The sequence below is a fragment of the Pristis pectinata genome, chromosome 7 (genome assembly GCF_009764475.1).
Source record: "Pristis pectinata isolate sPriPec2 chromosome 7, sPriPec2.1.pri, whole genome shotgun sequence".
In the NCBI taxonomy this organism is placed as follows: Eukaryota; Metazoa; Chordata; class Chondrichthyes; order Rhinopristiformes; family Pristidae; genus Pristis; species Pristis pectinata.
In genome coordinates, this window is record NC_067411.1 from 53,938,447 (window position 1) to 53,961,205 (window position 22,759).

General features: G+C 46.2%; 1 protein-coding gene across 1 annotated transcript; it reads right to left on the reverse strand.

The window, feature by feature from the left end:
- Positions 1-401: 401 nt before the first annotated feature.
- LOC127572690 (bone morphogenetic protein 4) lies at positions 402-22,204 on the reverse strand. Its single transcript, XM_052020211.1, is given in 5 exon segments — positions 402-1,318; positions 5,341-5,436; positions 19,229-19,554; positions 19,556-19,830; positions 21,867-22,204. Coding segments are annotated over 5 exon segments (1,086 nt in total). The 5' UTR covers positions 22,138-22,204; the 3' UTR covers positions 402-1,200.
- Positions 22,205-22,759: the final 555 nt, after the last annotated feature.

Here is a 22,759-nt window from a genome sequence, read left to right on the forward strand (position 1 = left end):
GCCATCCTTGTCCTTCACCTTTAGTGGAACAAATCATTTACAATTTCCAACTTTCTAGCATCTTGCTTAGTATTCAACATTTTTCTGCAAAAGGTTAAAATATCCAATAAAACTATCTGCAGACTGGCAGGGATCTCGGCTTATGTTCTCCTCAACCCATGAATCACAATGAGACTGTCCCATTTGTGGGAGCCTTGCGAAATGCAAATTATTTGGTGTATTTGCCTGAAGAAAAACTATAATTAAACTTCAAAAGGAACTCACCATTTATGCAGCGCTTCAGTCTGGACATTGAAGATTCTGTTTCAAGGGAGGTGTTTGTAAAAGCACGTGTTAGATGCCTCCTCCTCAGCTAACCTGATCAGTGAAAATCCAGCTGCTATATATACAATCTGTTTTGTTTGTAAAGTAAGATATTTATTTCATTGAAGCATATGCATTACTTTGCCTTACGGCCTACTACAGATTACAGTATGTATTGTTTCTAATTAGCATAAAGGTAGGTGCTTAATGAGTTCAGTAAATTTCATTTTAGGTCATGGTCATTTTATTGCTAGGAATGAACGTGAACTTAAAAAAAGCTTAGATTATGAAGCTCACCAAAGTTATAAGATATGCAAAACCTTAAAATTGGGTTGTCGATTAAAGTACAATTTAAGCACAAAATACATCAGATGTACTGTAATTTCTTAATATCCTTTACCAGGAAAGCAAGATTTTAGTAGTTTACAGATGAACAACCTAAAGTGGATGAAATTATAATTGTTAAACAACAGCACTGTAATGCAGAGCACCATGTCTGAAATGAATGTCTATAATTAGGTTAATCAGGAATTATTGATTAATTTTTGAAAGTCTAGATTGGAGGAAGAAGGGAGAACTGTTAGACCATGTGAAAGAAGAAATCAAACACAGTGTAAAATATAGCAACAACCTGCATAAAACCATAACATTTATGAAAGTATCACAATAAAAATATTATCTCCAGCTTCTTTTGGCTGGCACAATTTATTTTTTCCTCGTTATGTCGGTTACTCAATCTACTAATGTGAATTGCAAATAATGAATAATGCCCAGCACTTCCTAACAGATTATTCCAATCATTTCTTATTGTACTAAAATTTTCTTCTCAGTAGTGAAAACATGGAATTTAGATGATGTAGGGAAATGAAAAGGTGATATATTCACTGTAAAGAAATCTTATTTGCAAGCACAACTTTCAATACTCATCTCTTTCAAATTCTCAATAAAAATATTTCCATACTCTGTAATATACATTATTTTGATTGAAGAATATCTCTGTGGAGTGCAGTACCATCTAAGGGAAAAGAAATACAAGAAATCAATACTAATAAAAGAAATAACTGCAGGACTAGCCAGTTCCAATGCAAAAAAAAAGAGCTACTTGAAATCGCTGGAAGGGAGCCAATGTTGTTCCTTTGTTCAAGAAGACAAAAAGGGATAATCCAGGAAATTGTAAACTGGTGAATATCACGTCAGTTGTAGGGAAGCTATTGGAGGGGATTCTTAAGGATAGGGTTTATGAGCATTTGGAAGAGCATAGTCTGATTAGGGACAGTCAGCAAGGCTTTATGTGGGACAGGTCATGTATTACAAACTTGATTGAATTTTTTGGGGAGGTGACGAAGGTGATTGATAAGTGTAGGGCAGTTGATGTTGCCTACATGGATTTTAGCAAGGTATATGACAAGGTCCCTCAAGGTAGCCTGATCCAGAAGAGTAAGATGCATGGGATCCAGAGCGATTTGGTAGTTTGGATTCATAATTGGCTTACCCATAGATGAAGAAGGTAATGGTGGAAGAGTGTTATTCTGGCTGGAGGTCTGTAACCAGTAGTGTTCTGCAGGGATCAGTGATGGGATCTCTGTTGTTTCTGATAGAAATGACTTGGATAAAAATGTAGATGGGTGGATTAGTAAGGTTGCAGATGATACAAAGATCAGTGGAGTTGTGGACAGTGAGGAAGTTTGTCAAAGGACACAGGAGGATATAGATCAATTGCAGATTTTGGGGAAGAAAATATATTTAATCTGAGCAAGTATGAGGTGTTGCACTTTGGGAGGTCAAGTATAAGGGAAAAGTATAAAGTACACAGTTAATGGCAGGACCCTTAACAGCATTGATGTACAGAGGCATCTTGGGGTCCAAATCCATAGCTCCCTGAAACTGGCCATGCAAGTAGATAGGGTGGAAAAGAAGGCATATTGCATGTTTGCCTTCATTGGTCGGGGCATTGAGTAATAGGAGTCAGGAAGTTATGTTGCAGTTATATAAAACTTTGGTTAGACCACATTTGGAGTATTGTGTGCAATTCTGGTTGCCCCATTAGGAAGGATGTGGAGACTTTGGAAAGGGTACAGAAGAGGTTTACCAAGACGCCGTCTGGATTGAAGGGTTTGAGCTATAGGGAGAGTTTGGACAAACTTAGGTTGTTTTCTCTGGAGTGTCAGAGGTTGAGAGGAGACCTGATAGAGGTTTATGAAATTATGAGAGGCAGAGATACTTTCCTTCAACCATTTATTCTTGCATAACCCTAATCACTACCTTAGTATAGCAACATGAGGACCAGTTTGATCATTTTGCACTACAATGGACTTTTTTTTGTTCTAATTGCATTCTTTCATGTAAAAATTGTGTATAATTTATGTTTTCTTGTGATGCTGCTTATCTGATGCTATGTGCCAGTTCTGCTGAAGCAAGTAAGTTTTTCATTGCACTTGTGCATACATGCACTTGTGCATATGACAATAAACTCAACTTTGACCTTGACCTTGATAGAGTAGACAGTCAGAATCTTTTTCCCAAGGTAAGGAGATGGCAAGTTTTTTACACAGAGAGTGGTAGCTAGCTGGAACAAGCTGCCAGGGGTGGTGGTGGCAGTAGATATGATAGAGGCCTTTAAGAGGCTTTTAGATAAGCACATGATTATGCAGAGAAGGGAGGGCTATGGATCATGTGCAGGCAGAAGAGATTTAGTTTAATTTGGCACTGTGTTTGGCACGGACATTATGGGCTGAAGAGCTTGTTCATGTACTGTACTGTTCTGAGTTCTAAGTTCTCACTTGTTGAACTAGATATTGAATCCCAGAGCCTATAATGTGGCAAGGTGTAAGATGAGGTGCAGGTCCTAACTGGCTCATCTTTATCATGTATATACAATCTTTCTACACCTCCATCCCACACCAGAAGCTTCTGAGGGCCCTCTGCTGCTTCCTCGAACAGAAGGTCAACCAATTCCACTCCACCAACTCATTTACCTAGTTGAACTTGTTCTCACATTGAATAACTTTTCCTTCAAGTCCATTCACTTTCTTCAGATCAAAAATTGTAACTATGGAGCTCGCATGGGCCCAAGCCATTTTGTCTTCTTGTGACATGTGGAAAAGTCCTTGCTTCAGTCCAACTCAAATATTTCTGGAGATTGGAGGTTGCTCCAATGACAACCCTGCTTTCACTTTCACATAGTCCATCTCTTCCCTTCTCTTTCTGCATCTCTTTGAATCTGTCTCATGGGATGGGTTTGTAACAAATATCTATTATAAGCCTCCAGACTCCCAAAGCCAAATCAACTATACTTCTTCCAATCTCACCTCCAAAAAGGACTCCATTCCATTCTGGCAATTTCACAATCTCCTCCATATGTCCTAATGACAAGACTTTCTAATCAGGTGCTTTATCCTTAACCATGACTTCCCCTCTTACCATATTTGAGTCTTATCTATTTCCTGCACCTCTGCTCTCATCCCTCCTCCTGGCCAAGAGTGAGGATAGAGTTTGCAAAGTGCTTACCTTCCAACCCACTGACCACTGCATTCAATGCATTAGCCTTTGCAATTCCTGCCACCATCAATGAGATTCCATCATCAGAAACATCTTCCCCACACCTCCCTTTCAGCATTCGGAGAGATGTGTTCTCCCTGGTCTGGTCTTCCATCTCCACCAGTCACTCCCCTTGCCACGCTATTTCCATATGCAGAGCGGGACATGCAGCACCTGCTATCTTACCTCATCTCTTCCCACCATTCAGGGATAAAAACAGTCTATTCAGATAAATCAGTGATCCATGAGCTGTACAGTGGTTCACCTAGTAGACCTACTGCATCACAGCGCCAGAGACCAGCAATCCTGACTTCGGCTGCTATCTGCATGGTTTACAAGTCTTCCCAATGAACGTTTGGGTTTCCTCTGGGTGCTCAAGTTTCCTCCCACATCCCAAAGGTGTGCGGGTTGGTAGGTTAATTGGCCTCTGTAAATTGCCCCTGGTGTGCAGATGGAAGTTTGAATCTTGCAGGAATTGACATCAATGTGAGGGAAAAGAAGTTGGCATTAGTGCAGAATTAGTGCAAATGGGTGCCTGATAGTTGAGCAGAATCAGTGTGCTGGTCTGCTTCTACACTGTATCTCTACATAATAACGTACTTCTTCTGATCTAGTCTACTGCATCCAATGTTTATGATGTGGTCTCCTCTACACTAGGGAAACCAAATAGATTGGGTGACCACAGAGGCAATCCTGAGCTTCCAACTGCCTGCCTCTTTAATTTCTTTCCCACTCCTACTCTGTCCTATCTCTCTCAGTGGTCTCCTGCAGAGTTCCAATGAGGTTCAATGAAAGTTTAAGGAACAGCAGCTCATTTTCCATTTAGGTGCATAGCCGCCTTCCACATTCAATGTCAAATTTAGGTAACTTTGTATCAGTACTATCAATTTCTGATCAGTACTTACGTTTTTCTTTTGGTTTCAGAATCAGAATCAGGTTTATTATCACTGACATATGTCGTGAAATTTGTTGTTTTGCGGCAGCAGTACAGTGCAAGACATAAGAATTACTATAAGTTACAAAAATATATAAATAGTGCAAAAGAGGAATAATGATTGAACTGCATCTCAAAGCTTTTATGTCCTCTTGTTTTCTGTCTCTAACTTGCTTCATTACTCAATTGACCAGGTAGTCTTGTAAACTTTCTATCACCATGGCAACCCTGACCTGATCCTTTCACAGAAATTCCATTTGTCCTATCCATCACCACGCCCCGCCACCTACCCCACCTCCCCCCCCCCCCCCCCACCCATCCTCTCTGCTACTTAATCTGTTTTTTTCTCTCTCATTTCTCTGGTTCTGGTGAAGGATTCTTGACCTGAAATGGTAACTCTGTTTTTATTGCCACAGATGCTGTCTGAGTGTTTCCAGCAAGCATTTTCCTTTTTTTTTTACAGATTTTGAGCCTTGACAGATTGTTGATTTTCACTTGGAACAAATTAAAGGTAACCAATTGTAAAATTGGCAACAGAGCATAAAAATACTTGATCTGTGCTTTACCTTTGTGATTTGGTTGTATTTTGCTCTACTGGGTCCCAAGTGGAGCTGGTTGATACTGCTTTCTCCTTGTCAGAGACCGTACTGAAGCAATGACCTCTGGAAGAGAATAATAATATAGATACAGTTATAAAGTAAATCTTTCTGCTACATATAATTTGAATTGTTAAAGCAGAATTTTTTCCAAGGACACAATTGTAACATGCAGATTTTCATAGTTCAGGTTGCATCAAAAGAAGAATTAAGATGCACATCAAGACCATGGCTTTCCAATATCAACTTTAGTTCAATGGTGCACTCTCAGCTCCAAATCAATAGGTTCAAGGTTTCCCTGACTTTTGTCTGAGGCTGGTGTAATGAGGCCAGCATTTATTACCCATCCTAACCGTCCCTGAGGAGGTGATGACCTTTTTGAAGCACTGCAGTCCAAAAGATGAAAGTATTGTTTGAAGGGGATTCCATGATACAGATTCAATACTAATGACAGAATAATGATACTTCAGGATGGTATTTAACTTAGAGGAGACTTTGTAGTTACCTCAAGTCAGCAGAAGTTGCAGGCTTGGCAGGTGCTGCTGAAAAAGCTTTGTTGATTTGGATGTAATCCACACTGCCCCATTGTGTGTGTGTGTGTGTCTGTGCGCATGCACGTGTGTGGAGTGGGGAGGGGTGGCGAGGTTGGTGGTGAATCAATGACTGGAGTAGAAGAAGGCATGCCAGTCATGCATACTTTTTGTTCAAGATGGTATTGACTTCTTAAGTATTATTGGAGCTACAGTCAGCCTAGCAAGTAATCAATCACAACTGACTTGAGTTTTGTTGAAGAATTTGGGGATTCATGTAGTCAGTCAGTCCAACCCTCTGACCTGCTCTAGTAGTTACAATATTTATTTGCTGTCCAATAAAATTTTTGGTTAAAGCTGACCGTAGGATGTTAATAATGGAGGAGTTGCAAAGGTAATGTTGTTGGATATTATGGTGTACTGTGAAAGGTCATGGCTGTCACATGACACCATTGAGCACATGGTCGAAAGCGGCACCACTGTCAATCAAGGTCTGGCTCCATCCCCCATTAGTACACACCCTTGACCATTGGCTTCTGTACACACCTTTGTACCTGGCCATGATCCATTGGATCTTTTGAATTACTTTGGCTGGCTCCACCCAGCTCTCCAGCACTATGAAGAATGCCACATGTGTGTGGTTCAGCCTCTTTTGATTGCTCCAGGAATTGAAACCACGTCGAAGGGACCATTGGTAAGAGTGTGCACTTACACAGGGGTTAGGAGTGTCCTGAGTAGATTCCCAGTAGTGTAGAGCCAATGCTTGCACTGAGTCAGGTGGTCAGGCATTGTATTGTTTCTTTCCCTGATCATTTGTAACCAGTTTGTTGTGTGTGTATGTGTGTGTGTGCATCTCACCCTCGTTGCGATTTCCCCCCACGTTCGCAATCACGTGTGTGTGTGCAAGTGTACATTCGTTCCCGCTCATTCTGTCCCCATGTTTGTCTTTGTGAATAAATCATTTTTAACATTTTTAAACTCCAATGACTGTGTCCAGAGTCTTTGCCCTTTGAGACCTTAAAGAACCTTTCTCACAACATTAGTGCTGAGCAGGGTCTTAAAGGTCTTGGCTGGACACGACGCGGGGAGGATGTTTTGGAACAGAAGGAAGAAGGCCAGTGAAGGCACTGAGGAGAGGATTCCAGGTGGACAGATGAGAGTAAGGGATTTGGGAGCTTGGCCAGCATGCTGGCAGACCACGGTAAGCCAGTGGACTGGGCTGAGCAGTTAGATCCACGTGGTGAGAAACTGGGGCACCACATGGTCGCCCTCCTCCAGAAGATGCTGCCTGGATTAGAGAGTATGGATTATGAGGAGAGACTAAAGGAGCTAGGGCTGTTCTCACTGGAGAGAAGGAGGATGAGGGGAGACATGATAGAGGTATACAAGATATTGAGAGGAATAGATAGAGTGGACAGCCAGTGCCTCTTTCCCAGGGCACCAATACTCAAAACAAGAGGACATGGCTTTAAGGTAATGGGTGGGAAGTTCAAGGGAGATGTCAGAGGGAGGTACTTCACCCAGAGAGTGGTTGGAGGATGGAATGGGCTGCCTGGGGTGGTGGTGGAGGCTGATACATTGGACAAGTTCAAGAGATTGTTAGATAAGCATATGGAGGAATTTAAGTTAGAGGGATATGTGGGAGGAAGGAGTTAGATAGTCTTAGGTGTAGTTTGAAGGGCAGCACAGCATGGTGGGCCAAAGGGCCTGTATTGTGCTGTATTGTTCTATGGTTCTATGGCAAGTCGGGGTTCCCCAGAGCCAAAGGGAGTCAAAAGGGTGCCTTCTGGCTACTGGAGTCCCTCCTCAGACGCCAGGTTGGGATTACTAGCCAGTTGCAGAGTACATGTCTCCAGAAGGAAAGGGAGATAGAGGTGCTCCAGCAGCGATGCTGTACGCTGCAGGAGGCAGTTCAGACTGCACAGACCCGGGCCAACAACCTCGAGGCCAGGGGTACCGAGGTCACCTGCAGGCTGATCCAAATGCAGCAGGCGCATGCAACTGCAGGTCTGGCTGGCAGCCAGACCCATTCAAAATCCAAGCCTTGGTCCAGCGCGGCGACAAGCTGGACGCATGGCTGGGGGAAGGGACACATGGATAGATAATGATGGGGGAGGGGATACCCCAAGAGTCTGATCCCCATCACACCTGCCCTCCCCCATGCACCTGAACCCCTGCATGCTTGACCCATCGTCACGCAGTCTCAGGTCTGCCACAGAGGGGGAGGGAGTCAGGATGAGAACCTCACAGGGGTTAGTGCCCATGTCCCTCTGAGACCATGGAGACTCGGGATTTCTCCGTCAAGGAACTCACCTAGCTGGTGGATCAGTACCACCAGTGGTCGGGCAAACAGCTGGCTGCATGGCTGCTCCGACTGAGGGACAAGGGAGCCCCCAATGTGAGCCTCTCTCACCAGGAAGCGAGCGCCCTAGGGAGCTTGTCTGATCAGCAGAGCATTAATAACGTCCTGCGGGCATCACTGGGAGGGATCGGGGACAACGCTACCCTGTGGGATCGGGTACTGCCATGAGGGTCCGGTACCCTACCCTCCTCTAATGGGATTTATATGGGTGACCACAGTGGAGCATGGTCAGTGAGGGCACCAGGGTCATCTGGGAATAGGCACTGGTGACCGGCATCTATGACAGGGCTGGCGACCTTGAGCCTTCAGAGAACACCAGGGCAACCAGTGCGCTAACAGGGTACCTGGTCGCCACCGTGTGCCCCGACCTGAGGCAGTGGTCCTGCCCTCATGGGACCGGCTAGTGGGAAGAGCGTATGGGAAGCCATCAATCTCCTGGAAGGGCTAGAGTACATGCAGTGGGGGGGTGCCCACCCAGGTCCACAGATCGGAGACAAGGGCTGGAGACATGACCCCTTGTCCTGCGTGCTAGCAGTTGTACTTAGACCTGTTGCGTGCAGGGGTGGACTGCACCAGCATAGAAGGGGTCCCGACCTCCGCTCTCCACGCACGGTGGAAAGAGCTCTGCAGGGGGAAGCCCAGTCAGGGGAAGACCCACGGGCACCCCGGGACCAAGTCTGACATAGGGGGCGCCCCCAACCGCTGGACCACATGGGCTGCCTCCGGAGACACTGATACTGCCTCCACTCCTTCCCCACCTGAAACAGTCTCCCCTGTCCTCAGGGCTCAGCTCCGGGACCTGCCGTGACAGGAAATGTCCCACTTTCACCAGCAGGAACCCTCACCTACGGAGTGGCAGACCTCCACACCCCTCCCATAGGATGAAGGCCAGGGTCCCCAGCGCGTCTGCTCCATCACCCTCCCCTGCCCAGGGGACCTGAGGCCACACATACCTGTAGCAGTACACTGGGGAAAGGGGAACATGCAGAGGTGGATGGCAGTCGTCGACACAGGTGCCCAGCACACCAACGTCCCGGGGAATCCTGCTGCGTGGAAGGGGGCACAGATGCAGATAGAGGGGTTGGGTGGTTCCCTTTTGCCCGTGAGGGAAGTCAAAGTCTGCATGGCCATCGGGAACCAACCTCCTCAAACTGTGACTGTTTTAATCTCAGACTCGCCTGAATGCATACTGGGGATTAACGTCTTAAAGGGACAGTCCCTACAAACCAACCGGGGCAAGTTCACTTCTGGAGTCGCCCGGGACGTAGTCAGGTCAACCAAATGGGAATTGGTTGTTGTTCCCCCTCCCTCCAAGGTCATCTGCAGTCGGCAGTATAGGGTGCCGGGGGGACACCAAGACATCACAGAGGCTGTCCAAGCCCTGCTGCAGGAGGGAGTAATTAGACCCGCAGCTTCCCCCTTCAATAGCCCTGTCTGGCCAGTCCACAAAAAGAACGGGACGTGGCACATGACAGTGGACTACTGACACCTGAACAAGGCTGCCACCCCCACCCTCGCTGCCGCTGTACCTGACATAGTCACTCTGGTGGAGGACATTTCAGGGTGCCCGGACAAACCGTGGTATGCCACTGTGGATTTGGCCAATGCATTCTTCTCCATCCCACTCCATCATACCTCCCAGGACCAATTTGCATTCACCTGGGATGGGAGACAATATACATTTCAACATCTACCACAAGGGTACGTTCATAGTCCCACAATATGCCATGGGTTAATCTCCCAGAATTTGCAAGCCATTCAACTTCCCCCAGGGGTTTCAGCCACCCATTACATTGATGACATACTTCTCCAAGGGTCTTCAGAGGCCATTGTCTCAGGGGCTCTTGATATGCTAATCTCCTCCCTCAGAGAGCGGGGCTGGGCCATTAATATGGAAAAGGTGCAAGGCCCAGCCCAGAATGCATCGTTTCTCGGGATCCAGTGGCATGCAGGCAAACGAGACGTTCCTGAGACTGCCCGAAACAAGATTTTAAATTTTGCTGTCCCCTCCAACAAAACTGACACCCAGAGCTTCATGGGTCTCCTTGGTTATTGGCGGCAGCACATACTGCACCTCACCATGCTACTGAGACCCCTCTATAGGGTCTCTCGAAAGAAGGCCACCTTTTCCTGGGGCCTGAACAGCAGGCTGCCTTTGAGGCAGCCAAGCAAGCTGTGGAGCAAGCCCTGACACTTGCCCCCCGCCAGCAAGGAGTCCCCATCGAGTTACAGGTCTCCGCTAGTGAGTCGGTTGCTGAATGGAGCCTCTGGCAGAAGGTACAGGGGCGCAGAGTCCCGCTCGGCTTCTGGACCAAATCATTGCCTGAGGCCACCACTCGTTACAGCCCTTTCGAGCACCAGCTGCTCGCCTGCTACCTGGCGCTCCTCGCCACTGAGCACCAAACCGGCACCGATCCTGTGATCCTTTGTCCCCACCTGCCCATAATGCATTGGGTCAAGTCCCCTGACTCCACACACAAAGAGGGCCGAGCCCAGAGGTCCTCGATAGTGAAGTGGAAGTGGTATATCGTGGACCGGGCCAACCCTGGTCCGGAAGGGGTCAGCCATCTCCACGAACAGGTCATGTCCTTCCCCCAGTCCCAGGACCCACCGCCGGACATACCTGAGATCCAACCTTCCCCCATGTTCTGGGGCCAACCCTTCAACTCCCTCTACCCCAAATAAAAACGGCACACCTGGTTCACAGACGGCTCCAGCCGCTGGAAAGGGGGGAAGCAATATTGGAAAGTGGTGGCACTTCATCCCGCCACGGGGAAAACCTTGGCAAAAGAGGAAGTGGGTGGGTCCAGCCAATTGGCCAAACTGGCGCAGTAGCACTCACCCTACAGAGCACCACCAGGCCAGTCAACATCTATACTGACTCTTGGGCAGTGGCCAACAATATGGCGGTGTGGATGGCGTGGTGGCATGAAATGGGGTGGGAAATTCATGGATGCCCCCTCTGGGGACAGGGACACTGGCGTTTTATCTGGATCAGGCCCACCCAAAGACAGATTTCAGTCCACCACGTGGATGCTCATACCCACAAAAAATACCCAGGAGGGCCATACATAATGCCGCTGTGGACCAGGCCTGCCCAGATATGCTGTGCTACCGCCTCCCCAGGGGAATCTGACCTCAGCGCTTTGGCTGCATGGACGCACCGCAAGAGCGGTCACCTAGGGGGCTGACGGTACGTGGCACTGGCAGACCAGTAGGGGTCGCCCTCACAGTGGAACCAGTGCAGAGACCACTGTCGTAAACTGCCCCATCTGCCAACAAGTGAAGCCACGAGGCTGGGCCGGCGGGGTTTCACTTGTTGGCATACACTTGCCACAGTAAAGGAGCGGGTCACGTGTGGCAAGTAGACTATATCGGACTGCTCCCACGCCACAATAAAAAGCAATATGCCCTGATGATGGTGGACACATACTCAGGTGTCCTGGTGGCAGTGCCCTGTGAGAGGGCCGACCAGAACAGCACCATCAAAGGATTGCAGTACCTCTCCTCCATCTATGGAGTCCCATGGGAGGTACAATCCGATCAGGGCTCACACTTTGCGGGGGCTAAAGTAACAGAACTGGGCAGCTGAGGCAGGGATCTCGTGGCTGTTTCATATCCCCTACCACCCACAGGCATTGGGCCTGATCGAAAAGACTGAATGGCCTGCTGAAGGAAACAGGCACGCACACTATCCGCCTTCCCACACACTGTAGGGGTGTCGGGTGTGCTACAGCAGGTCGTCAGCCAGCTGAATACACTGCCCACTGGACAAGCAGGGTCCCCATTATCCTGCTATCCTGACACACCTCCCCACCTCCCGACTTGCAAAACCCCGAACCCCCCGAGACCGAAGACTCAGGGAGAGTGTGGGTCCGACAGCCACAGGGACCCCCTCAGAAGGGAGAAGTCATCGCACATGGTCCAGGGGACACCTGTTGGGTCGCGATTCCGGGTTAAACTAATCTATCCTGTCTTCATACCCAACACCTGACCTGCCGAGAGTGAGTCTGTTCCTCAACCGCCCCCCCCACCCCCCACAGGATGATGGCACTCCTCCATTCACTCCTTCTGCTCACCGCAATGATTGGCATCGAAACCTCTGCTAACACCTTCCTTAGAATCACCTAGGAATTCGCCAGCACCTCCAACCAATCAGACTGCTGGATTTGTGTCCAGACCCCTGCACACGCCGGTGAAGCTCTAACCACTTACACCGATCCCCTGGATGATCTTCAAATGAACTGCTTACACAGACGTTTTTCACCTGTCGGGTTCGGTATATCGGTTTGGGGGGGCCAGATGGCAGTCCCCCCACCACTCCCCTCAACCACTGGCAGGACATTCCTTCCAGCAATCCCCGATAGGGTGGGTGTGTTTCAGGAGCTGGTATTTCCCTTCCTACATTTTGAACTCCACCCGAGTCCCGACCCTCAGAGTCATCCCGCAGGGGCCGCTGAGTAAGCCGAGGGAATGCTGGTGCAGACTCCAGAATAAGTACAGTTCCACCTTTTCAGTTGGCCACAGTGATTGTGAATGAAACTGGTACCTAGGGGGCCTCAGTGACCACTGCCGACGGCGCTGCTAAGCTGGGGGCTCCCTGGACTTTGAGGCGGGGCCTGCTAGATTTGTGGCCGCCGTGCCTACCCGTGGCTCCCCACGAGCTGGTACGGTTGCTGTTTTCCAGCATTTGTCGTCCCCTATATCCACGCTCTCAATGACCTTGGGGAGGCACCTGGCATACAGTAGCCACCGGGACAAAAGAGCCATCACGGAGGCGGAGGGGTTCTGGATGATAGCCTTTCCCATGTATGGCACGGCCTGACTGTTCTGTGACGTTATCCGGATGACCAGCGTTGCTCCAGATGCTGGCTGCTGAAACCAAGAAGTCACTGCAACATACCAAGGATGCCCTGACGAGAACGGTAGCGGAGCTGGCTGCCATCAGGTTGGTAGCCCTGCAGAATCGGATGGCCCTGGACTACCCACTCACTGCAGACAGTGCAACCTGTGTCGTGATGTACCTTTATCCCTGATGAGTCCAGCACATCACTGACCTGCTCACATTCAGGACTATGGTGGCTAAAATTCAAAAAGCAAGGGACCAGCTCCTCCAGCACGACACCACATGGGGAAACTGGTGGCCGTTTGGGTCACTGGGGGGATGGTGGGCAACCGTCATCCACTGGGCCACCGCCCTCATTGTAATTGTTATAGCTATCTGTATTTTGTGCTGTGCTTGTCAGATTATTAGAACCACTTCCTCTTTTGGGGCCACTTTTGGGGCAGGTATGACCTGTTCAAAGAGGACGGGTTGCACTTGACTCCCAGGGGGACCAATATCCTGGCGGAGAGGTTTGCTAAGGCTACTGGGGAGGGTTTAAACTAGAATTGTTGGGGGTGGGATCCAAACTGGAGAGACTGGGGAAGAGGTGTTTGGCTCTCAAATAGAGAAAGCTAGTAGTAGGTATGATAGGCAGGTGTTAGAGAAGGGACGTGCTCAGACAGGTTTGAGATGTGTCTATTTTAACGCAAGGAGTATTGTGAACAAGGCAGATGAGCTTAGAGCTTGGATCAATACTTTGAGATATGATGTGGTGGCCATTATGGAGACTTGGATGGCTCAGGGACTGGAATGGTTGCTTCAAGTGCCGGGTTTTAGATGTTTCAGAAAGAACAGGGAGGGAGGCAAAAGAGGTGAGGGAGTGGCACTGTTGATCAGAGATAGTGTCACAGCTGCAGAAAAGGTGGACCTCAAGGAGGTACTGTCTACGGAGTCTCTGTGGGTCGAGGTTAGGAACAGGAAGGGGTCAATTACTTTACTGGGGGTTTTTTATAGGCTGCCCAATAGTAACAGGGATATTGAGGAGCAGATAGGGAAGCAGATCCCAGAAAGGTGTGAGAATAACAGAGTTGTTGTGATGGGGGATTTTAATTTCCCGAACATCAATTGGCATCTCCATACAGTGAGGGGTTTAGATGGGGAGGAGTTTGTTAAGTGTGTTCAGGAAGGATTCTTGACACAATATGTAGATAGGCCTACAAGAGGAGAGGCTGTGCTTGATTTGGTATTGGGAAATGAACCTGGTCAGGTGTCAGATCTCTCAGTGGGTGAACATTTTGGTGACAGTGATCGTAATTCTATCTCCTTTATGTTAGCAATGGAGAGAGATAGGAACAGACAGACTAGAAAGGCGTTTACTTGGAGTAAAGGGAATTATGAAGCTCTCAGGCAGGAACTTGGAAGATTAGATTGGGAACAGATGTTCTCAGGGAAAAGTACAGAAGAAATGTGGCAAATATTCAGGGGATATTTGTGTGGAGTTCTGCATAGGCATGTTCCAATGAGACAGGGGAGTCACGAGAGGATACAGGAACCGTGGTGTACAAAGGCTAGACAAAAGGAAAAGAAAAGCTTACAAAAGGTACAGAGAGCTAGGTAATGTTAGAGATCTGGAAGAGTATAAGACTAATAGGAAGGAGCTTAAGAAGGAGATTAGGAGAGCCAGAAGGGGGCATGAGAAGGCCTTGGCAGGCAGAATTAAGGAAAACCCCAAAGCATTCTACAGGTATGTGAAGAGCAAGAGGATAAGATGTGAAAGAATAGGGCCTATCAAGTGCAGCAGTGGGAAAGTGTGTATAGATCCGGAAGAAATGGCGGAGGTACTTAATGAATACTTTACGTCAGTATTCACTACGGAAAAAAAGATCTGGGGGATTGTAGCGGGGATTTGCAGCAGGCTGAAAAGCTTGAGCATGTAGATATTAGGAAAGAGAAGGTGCTGAAACTTTTGGAAAGCATCAAGTTAGATAAGTCGCCGGGACCAGATGAGATGTACCCCAGGCTGCTGTGGGAGGTGAGGGAAGAGATTGCGGACCCTCTGACGATGATCTTTGCATCATCAATGGAGACGGGAGAGGTTCCAGAAGATTGGAGGGTTGCGGATGTTGTTCCCTTATTCAAGAAAGGGAGCAGGGATAGCCCAGGGAATTATAGACCGGTGATTCTCACCTCAGTGGTTGGTAAGCTAATGGAGAAGATCCTGAGAGGCAGGATTTATGAACATTTGGAGAGGTATAATATGATTAGGAATAGTCAGCATGGCTTTGTCAAGGGCAGGTCCTGCCTTATGAGCCTGATTGAATTTTTTGAGGATGTGACTAAACACATCGATGTCGGATGAAGATGTAGGTGTAGTGTATATGGATTTCAGCAAAGCATTTGATAAGGTATCCCATGCAAGGCTTATTGAGAAAGTAAGGAGGCATGGGATCCAAGGGGACATTGCAGTCTGGATTCAGAACTGGCTGGCCCATAGAAGGCAAAGAGTGGTTGTTGAAGGGTCATATTCTGAGTGGAGGTCAGTGACCAGTGGTGTACCTCAGGGATCTGTACTGGGACCCTTGCTCTTTGAGATTTCTATAAACAACCTGGATGAGGAAGTGGAGGGTGGGTTAGTAAGTTTGCGGATGACACAAAAGTTGGGGGTGTTGTGGATAGTTTGGAGGGCTGTCAGAGGTTACAGAGGGACATAGCTAGGATGCAAATTTGGGCTGAGAAGTGGCAGATGCAGTTCAACCCAGATAAGTGTGAAGTGGTTCATTTTGGTAGGTCAAATATGATGGCAGAATATAGTCTTAATGGTAGGACTCTTGGCAGTGTGCAGGATCAGAGGGATCTTGGGGTGTGACTCCATAGGACGCTCAAAGCGGCTGCGCAGGTTGACACTGTGGTTAAGAAGGCATATGGTGTATTGTCCTTCATCAATCGGGGAATTGAATTTAGGAGCCGAGAAGTATTGTTGCAGCCATATAGTCAGACCCCACTTGGAGTAATGTGCTCAGTTCTGGTCGCCTCACTACAGGAAGGATGTGGAAGCCATAGAAAGGGTGCAGAGGAGATTTACTAGGATGCTGCCTGGAGTGCGGAGCATGCCTTATGAAAGTAGGTTGAGGGAACTCGGCCTTTTCTCCTTGGAGCGACGGAGGATGAGGGGGGACCTGATAGAGGTACATAGATGATGAGAGGTATTGATCGGGTAGATAGTCAGAGGCTTTTCCCCAGGAATGAAATGGCGGCCACAAGAGGACATAGGTTTAAGGTGCTGCGGGGTAGGTATAGAGGAGATGTCAGGGGTAAGTTTTTTACTCAGAGAGTGGTGAGTGAGTGGAATGGGCTGCCGGCAACGGTGGTGGAGGCGGATATGATAGGGTCTTTTAAGAGACTGTTGGATAGGTACATGGAGCTGAGAAAAATAGAGGGTTAGGGTAAGCCTAGTAATTGCTAGGGTAGGGACATGTTCAGCACAGCTTTGTGGGCTGAAGGGCCTGAAATGTGCTGTAGTTTTTCTACGTTCTATGTTCTACTTCTGCATTCCATTACTACTGCACACTGACGCATATTTGTTAGCTTAGTGATAGTTATTCCCATGACTGCCACATGGTGTATCTTTTGAGGGGTGGAATGTAGTGTGAAAGGTCATGGCTGTCACGTGACACCATTGAGCACATGGTCGTAAGCAGCACCACTGTCAATCAAGGTCTGGCTCCATCCCCCATTAGTACACACTCTTGACCATTGGCTTCTGTACACATACCTGGCTATGACCCATTGGCTCTTTTGAATTACCTGAGCTGGCTCCACCCAGCTCTCCAGCACTATAAAGAATGCCACATGTGCGTGGTTCAGCCTCTTTTGATTGCTCCAGGAATCGAAACCACGCTGAAGGGACCATTGGTAAGAGTGTGCACTTACACAGGGGTTAGGAGCATCCTGAGTAGATTCCCGGTAGCATGGAGCCAATGCGTGCACTGAGTCAGGGGGTCAGGCATTGTATTGTTTCTTTCCTTGATCATTTGTAACCAGTTTGTTGTGTGTGTATATGTGTGTGTGCATCTCACTCTCGTTGCAATTTCCTCCCATGTTCATGATCACCTCTGTGTGTGTGTGCAAGTGTGCATTCATTCCCGCTCATTCTGTCCCCGTGTTTATCTTTGTGAATAAATCATTTTTAAACTCCAAAGACTGTGTCCAGAGTCCTTGCCCTTTGAGACCTCAAAGAACCTTTCTTACAACATATGGGAAGGCGGTCATGCTCTCTGTTCTTGGGCATTATTATTACCAGGGGGTACTTTTATGCCTCAAAAGTTACTTGCCATTTTTCAGCCTAAACATCGGCCAGATAGGTGGTGCATGTGGCCACAAACTGCTTTACTATCTTAGGAGATGTGAAAGGAATTGAACATTGTGCACGCATAAACAAACACTCTATTTCTGACCTTTATAATAGGCATGGTCATTGGTGAAGTGGCTAAAAGCAGTTGGGCCCAGAATGCTCCCTGTGCATCAGGCCAGGAGGGAGTGGACCCAGAAAAGAGAAATTTCACCAAGGTGGACCTGGTAAAAGTGTAGGAGAAGGATGGTAAGTTTGATGGTGCCCAGAGCTATAGAGAAGTAATGATATTGCTCTATATTTATAGATTATAGCTTCAGGGCAGAACAGAATGCTGCAGAGATCAGAATAGTCAGCTTTGGTGCATTTTTATATTTTTAAGTAGAACTTGTTATTACACATTATTGGAACAAGAACTACCATGTTAATAGAAATAAAAGCAAAAAATGCTGGAAACATGAAGCAGGTCAAGCAGCATCTGTTGAGAAATAAAGACAAGTTAACACTTCCAGTCAAATTACTTTTCAACATACTGCTCACTTGACTATTTCCAGCATTTTCTGTTTTATTTCAGATTTCCAACTTCTGCATTTTTTTCTTTATATCTCAATTTTCTATGAAAGTAAAGATTCGCCAAGCATAGTGCAGAAGATTCCTTAACCAATGCTCATATATGACTGCAGATAACATTGTCTGTGTGTGTTACGTATGTAGGAAGAGTACCACGGTGAATGATATACTGAAAACAACCATTCAGGCGAGGAGATTGGATAGACAAGTTCAAAATTATGAGGGATTTTGATATAAAAAAGAGAAGCTGTTTTCACCACCAGGAAGGTCAATAACCAGTGAGTGCAATGGGAAGAGGAAGGAGAAATGACAAGAATTCTTTTCACACGGCAAACTTGATCACTTGGAATTCACAGACACAAGAGGTGGTGGAAGCAGATTCAACAGAAAACAGCCAAAAGGCAAAAAGTTTCCAGGGCTGCAAAGAAAGAGTAGGGGAGTGGAGCAAATTGAATTGCTTTTTCATAAAGATTGAATAGACATAATAGGTGAACATTATATTCCCATGTGGAGGTTGAATCATTGAATTATTGAATTTATTCAAGGCGGAAACAGACATTTGATCTATGGAATGGTTCAGAGTTATGGGGAACTAAGGCCAAATCAGATCAGGCATGAACTTATTGAATGGCAAAGCAGCTTTGAGGGACCTACTCTTCCTCCATTTAGAACATAGAACACAGAACAGTACAGCACAGGAACAGGCCCTTCAGGCCCACGATGTCTGTGCCGAGCATGATGCCAAATTAAACTAATCCCTTCTGCCTGCACATGATCTCTATCCCTCCATTCCTTGCATATTCATGTGCTCATCTAAAAGCCTCTTGAACACTACTATTGTATCTGTTTCCACTACCACCCCTGGCAGCGCGTTCGAGGCATCCACCACCCTGTGTAAAAGAACTTGCCCCATACATTCCTTTTAAACTTTTCCCCATCTCACATTAAGGCTGTGCCCTCTAGTATTCGATATTTCTACCCTGGAATTCTGGCTGTCTACTCTATCTATGTCTCTCATACTTCTATAAGCTTCTAACAGGTCTCCCCTCAGCCTTCGACACTCCAGAGAAATGTTACCATTTCCTATGTTCTTATGACAGATGATAAACAGGAATTGCTGAAGGAGGGGGAGATTGGAAAGTAGTAAGAGTAAAACTGAGAAGGAACTAACCGACCTTTAATTCACTTTGGTTAACACTAAGTGTAAACAGGCAATTGCTTACCTACAGAAGTTAGCATAGTAACCCTGAGGTTCCAGGATCCAGTGATTTAACTCTGAAGACCGTAAGCTCACGAACCACTGGTGCAGGTTGCACTCTCCAGGAATATCTCTGCGAGGAAGATGGCTCCTCCTCCATCCACTAGTGCACTGCTGACTACTCCTGCTGCCACGTAAATTGGCCATCTTGCTCCTTTCAGACAGTGCCAACCGATAAGTGATGAGAAGTGGTTCATCTTGAGAACTTGTGTTGAGACAGTAGAGACTCTGAGTGAGGGCATCATGCAAGACCAGACTGCCACTGTCATCAGTAAACTGGAACTGGAATCCTAATTACATCCACCTGCCACTGTCTCAGGATGATGGAAACATTAAACGTGTCGTAGCCAGAGGATGGCAGCTCACTCAGATTCAATATCTTCTTGTCTAGTGGATCGCTGATGGACAGGTTGTTCCCTTCCAAACCAATTGTGTGTATTGTCACATTGATTGTGAGTGACTTTGGGTGCAGGGTTCTCCGCAGTAGCACCAGCTCTGCCGCCAACATGGAGGGCTTGAGGCTGGAAATGTTAAACCATAACCATCCAGGATTGTCATATTCAGGAACTACAGTAAAGACAGGCAAAAATATTTAAAACATACTGGCATGAGACATTTCTGATTCTTTCATGAATATTTTCCTTTTGCTCCACTTTTCAGTATCCCTTGTGTTTTAATGCTTTACCACATTACAGGTAGTCTATAAATCCAGTTAGTTGTTATTTTTGACAGAATGCTCGTAGTTGCGTTGATTTTATTTACTCTTTTTCCCAGGAACATTTTACAGGTAAATCAATGGATTATTTTAAATTAATTCAAGGGTGGATCTAAATTTGCAGAGAAGTGAATTGTCTCTATATCCTGATCAAACTTTTCAATCTCTACCACAGTTTTGCCTGTGAATGACCTTTTACTCAGTATGTTTATCAAAACTTCTGTTTTGATTCTGTCAGCTATTTCTCAATGATCATCATCCTGTCCACATTAAGTCCAAAAATCCCTAAAGGTGGCATTGCAAGTTGATAAGGTAACAAAGAAGATATGCTAAATGCTTGTCTTCATTAGCCAAGGTATAGAGCATAATAGCAGGAGGGTGTTGGTATAGCTTTATAAAACATTGTTTTATAAAGTGGGATAGTCTGCAGTTCTGTTTGCGATGCTATAGGAAAGATAGGTTTGCACTGGAGAGGGTGCAGAAACGATTCACCAGGATGTTGTCTGGGATGTAACATTTCAGTCAGGAGGAGAGATTGGATAGGCTGGGTTTTGTCTGGAGCAGAGGACACTGAGGGGCTGATTTAAGAGAGTTATGCAAAATTATGAGAGACGTAGATAGGGTAGGTAGTGAGAAACCTTTCCTATGGTGATATATGAGCGGGTTTTTTTTACACAGACTGTGGTAGGTGCCTGGAACGTGCTGCCAGGAGAAGTGGTGGAAGTAGATAACATTTAAGTGGCATTTAGACAGGCACATTGAACAGGCAGGGAATGGAGGGATATCAACCATGTGCAGGCAGATGGGACTAGTTTAAATTGGCATCAAGTGCCTGTTCCTGTTCTGTACTGTTTTATGTATGGCAAAGTTCTCTTAGACCAGGGACCACTGGTTTAAGGTGAGGGTTAAGAGTCTTAGAGGGGATCTGAGGGAGAACTTTTTCCCCCAGAGGGAGGTTGAACTGTGGAATACGCTGCCTAAGAAGGTGGTGGAGACAGAAACTCTCTACATTTAAGAAGTATCTGCGTGAGTACTTTAATCACCAAGGCAAAGTAGGCTACAAGTGCTGGTAAATGGAATTAGTATAGGTAGTAACTAGAAGGTCAGCATAGAGAAGGTGGGCCAAGGACCTTTTTCTGTTCAGTATGGCTTTATGACTCTATCACTGGAGAGGTCTTAGGTAATTTCATTGTTTCTCCAGTGTGTTTATTGTCTGAGTATGAGCTGGCAGCAGAGAATCTTGCTCACTGCCTATCTGTTTCGCCTTGGCAACATTTACTGTCCATGTTCCAAATAACTTAATGTTGGCTCTTGGGCAAGAGGGTCATGAGCACAAGTACACCATCACTGAACCCACCCACCTCTATCTCCACACTCTCAACAATTTAGCACCAGGCTATGCTTGCAAGTTAATTCAGTGTTGATACAATCCTGAATTTTCTGATGGATGAGCTATTAATTTGAGCTCTTTTATCTGAATAGTATGCAAACTAATTTGGGAGGATTCTTTGACATGTGTTTAATAAAAGACAATTTTTTTTATGAACCATGTGCCCTTATACAAAACAAAGTTTATTTTCGGTACCGATTATGGGATCCCTCCAGTAATTTTAATAGACAGTGCTTCCAATAAAGCAGACTTTTTCTTTTTGCTGTGGGCATACCTATTTCAAATAAAACTGAGTTCTCTAGTAAGCTAAATGAAAAATATTCTTGCATTTTTTCTTCTCTTACTCCTTAATTTGATGCAACTGGAACTATGCTTCCAAGTAAGTAACAAGGCGAAGTGAGAAGAAGTGAGAACTTAGTGCTAAAAAGAGTTTGATTAAAATTACTTTAAATTGAGACATGCAGATCTTATACAGAATAAACTGTTAACACAACTTACCTTTGATACTCCTGAAACTTTGGACCAGAGTTCCCTCAGTTTCAGTGGAATCCTTAGCTTCTGATGAACTGAGTCGCTGATAGATCTGTCTCATGTAGGGGTGAAGCTTAGTACGCTGTGGAAATGTAAGTGTATTTATATGTAACATCTCCAGAATGGCCTTACTGAATGGCTGCTGTATCCCCTGACTGTCTGCATAGTAATATGTTATCTCTGATGCCAAGAAGCAGATGAGCAGCAAAGATGTGAAAAGAAAGCTGAACTTTCCCATTGGAACTTTTGTTTCCTAAGCTTATTTTTTCTTTGCAGCGCACCCTCAGCTGAATTGTTGTGTGTGCCCTGAGCCTCGAAGCACAAGGAGGGAGTAATAATGAACTCCAGCCAGGAAACTGATGTTAATTAATTGCAAATTCTTGAAGCACTTGGCAGATTTTGAAACTCATTAGTAGCACTAAGAAACAGCAGGAAATCAGCAGTTAACCCCTGGAGACCAAGAATAGGTTTGGACTGTAATAAAACATAGCAGTAGAGAGGGACATACGAAAAGCTTTACTCCCAGCTGATTGATTACAACTGCAAACACTTTGCGATTCAGCTCTTTCTATTTGAAAGTTATTATTTTCTTCATTCTTTTGGGGTTTCCTGTGTAATGTACCATTCTGGCTGAAAGCAAGCAAGCAACCTGCACCATCCAAACCAAAAGATAACTTGCTTTAAAATGCCTCCTAAAGGCCTCTCCAAAGCCTAACCTGAAGTGATCTGCAGAATTATGGGGACAGAGCAAGTAAGTGGAATTAACAGGAAAACATTTTCAAAGTGTTAGGCTCTGGTAAGATTGGCTAGAAAGCCTTCTGTGCTGGAAGAATCTATGATCAGTTCCCAATTTTCGCTCC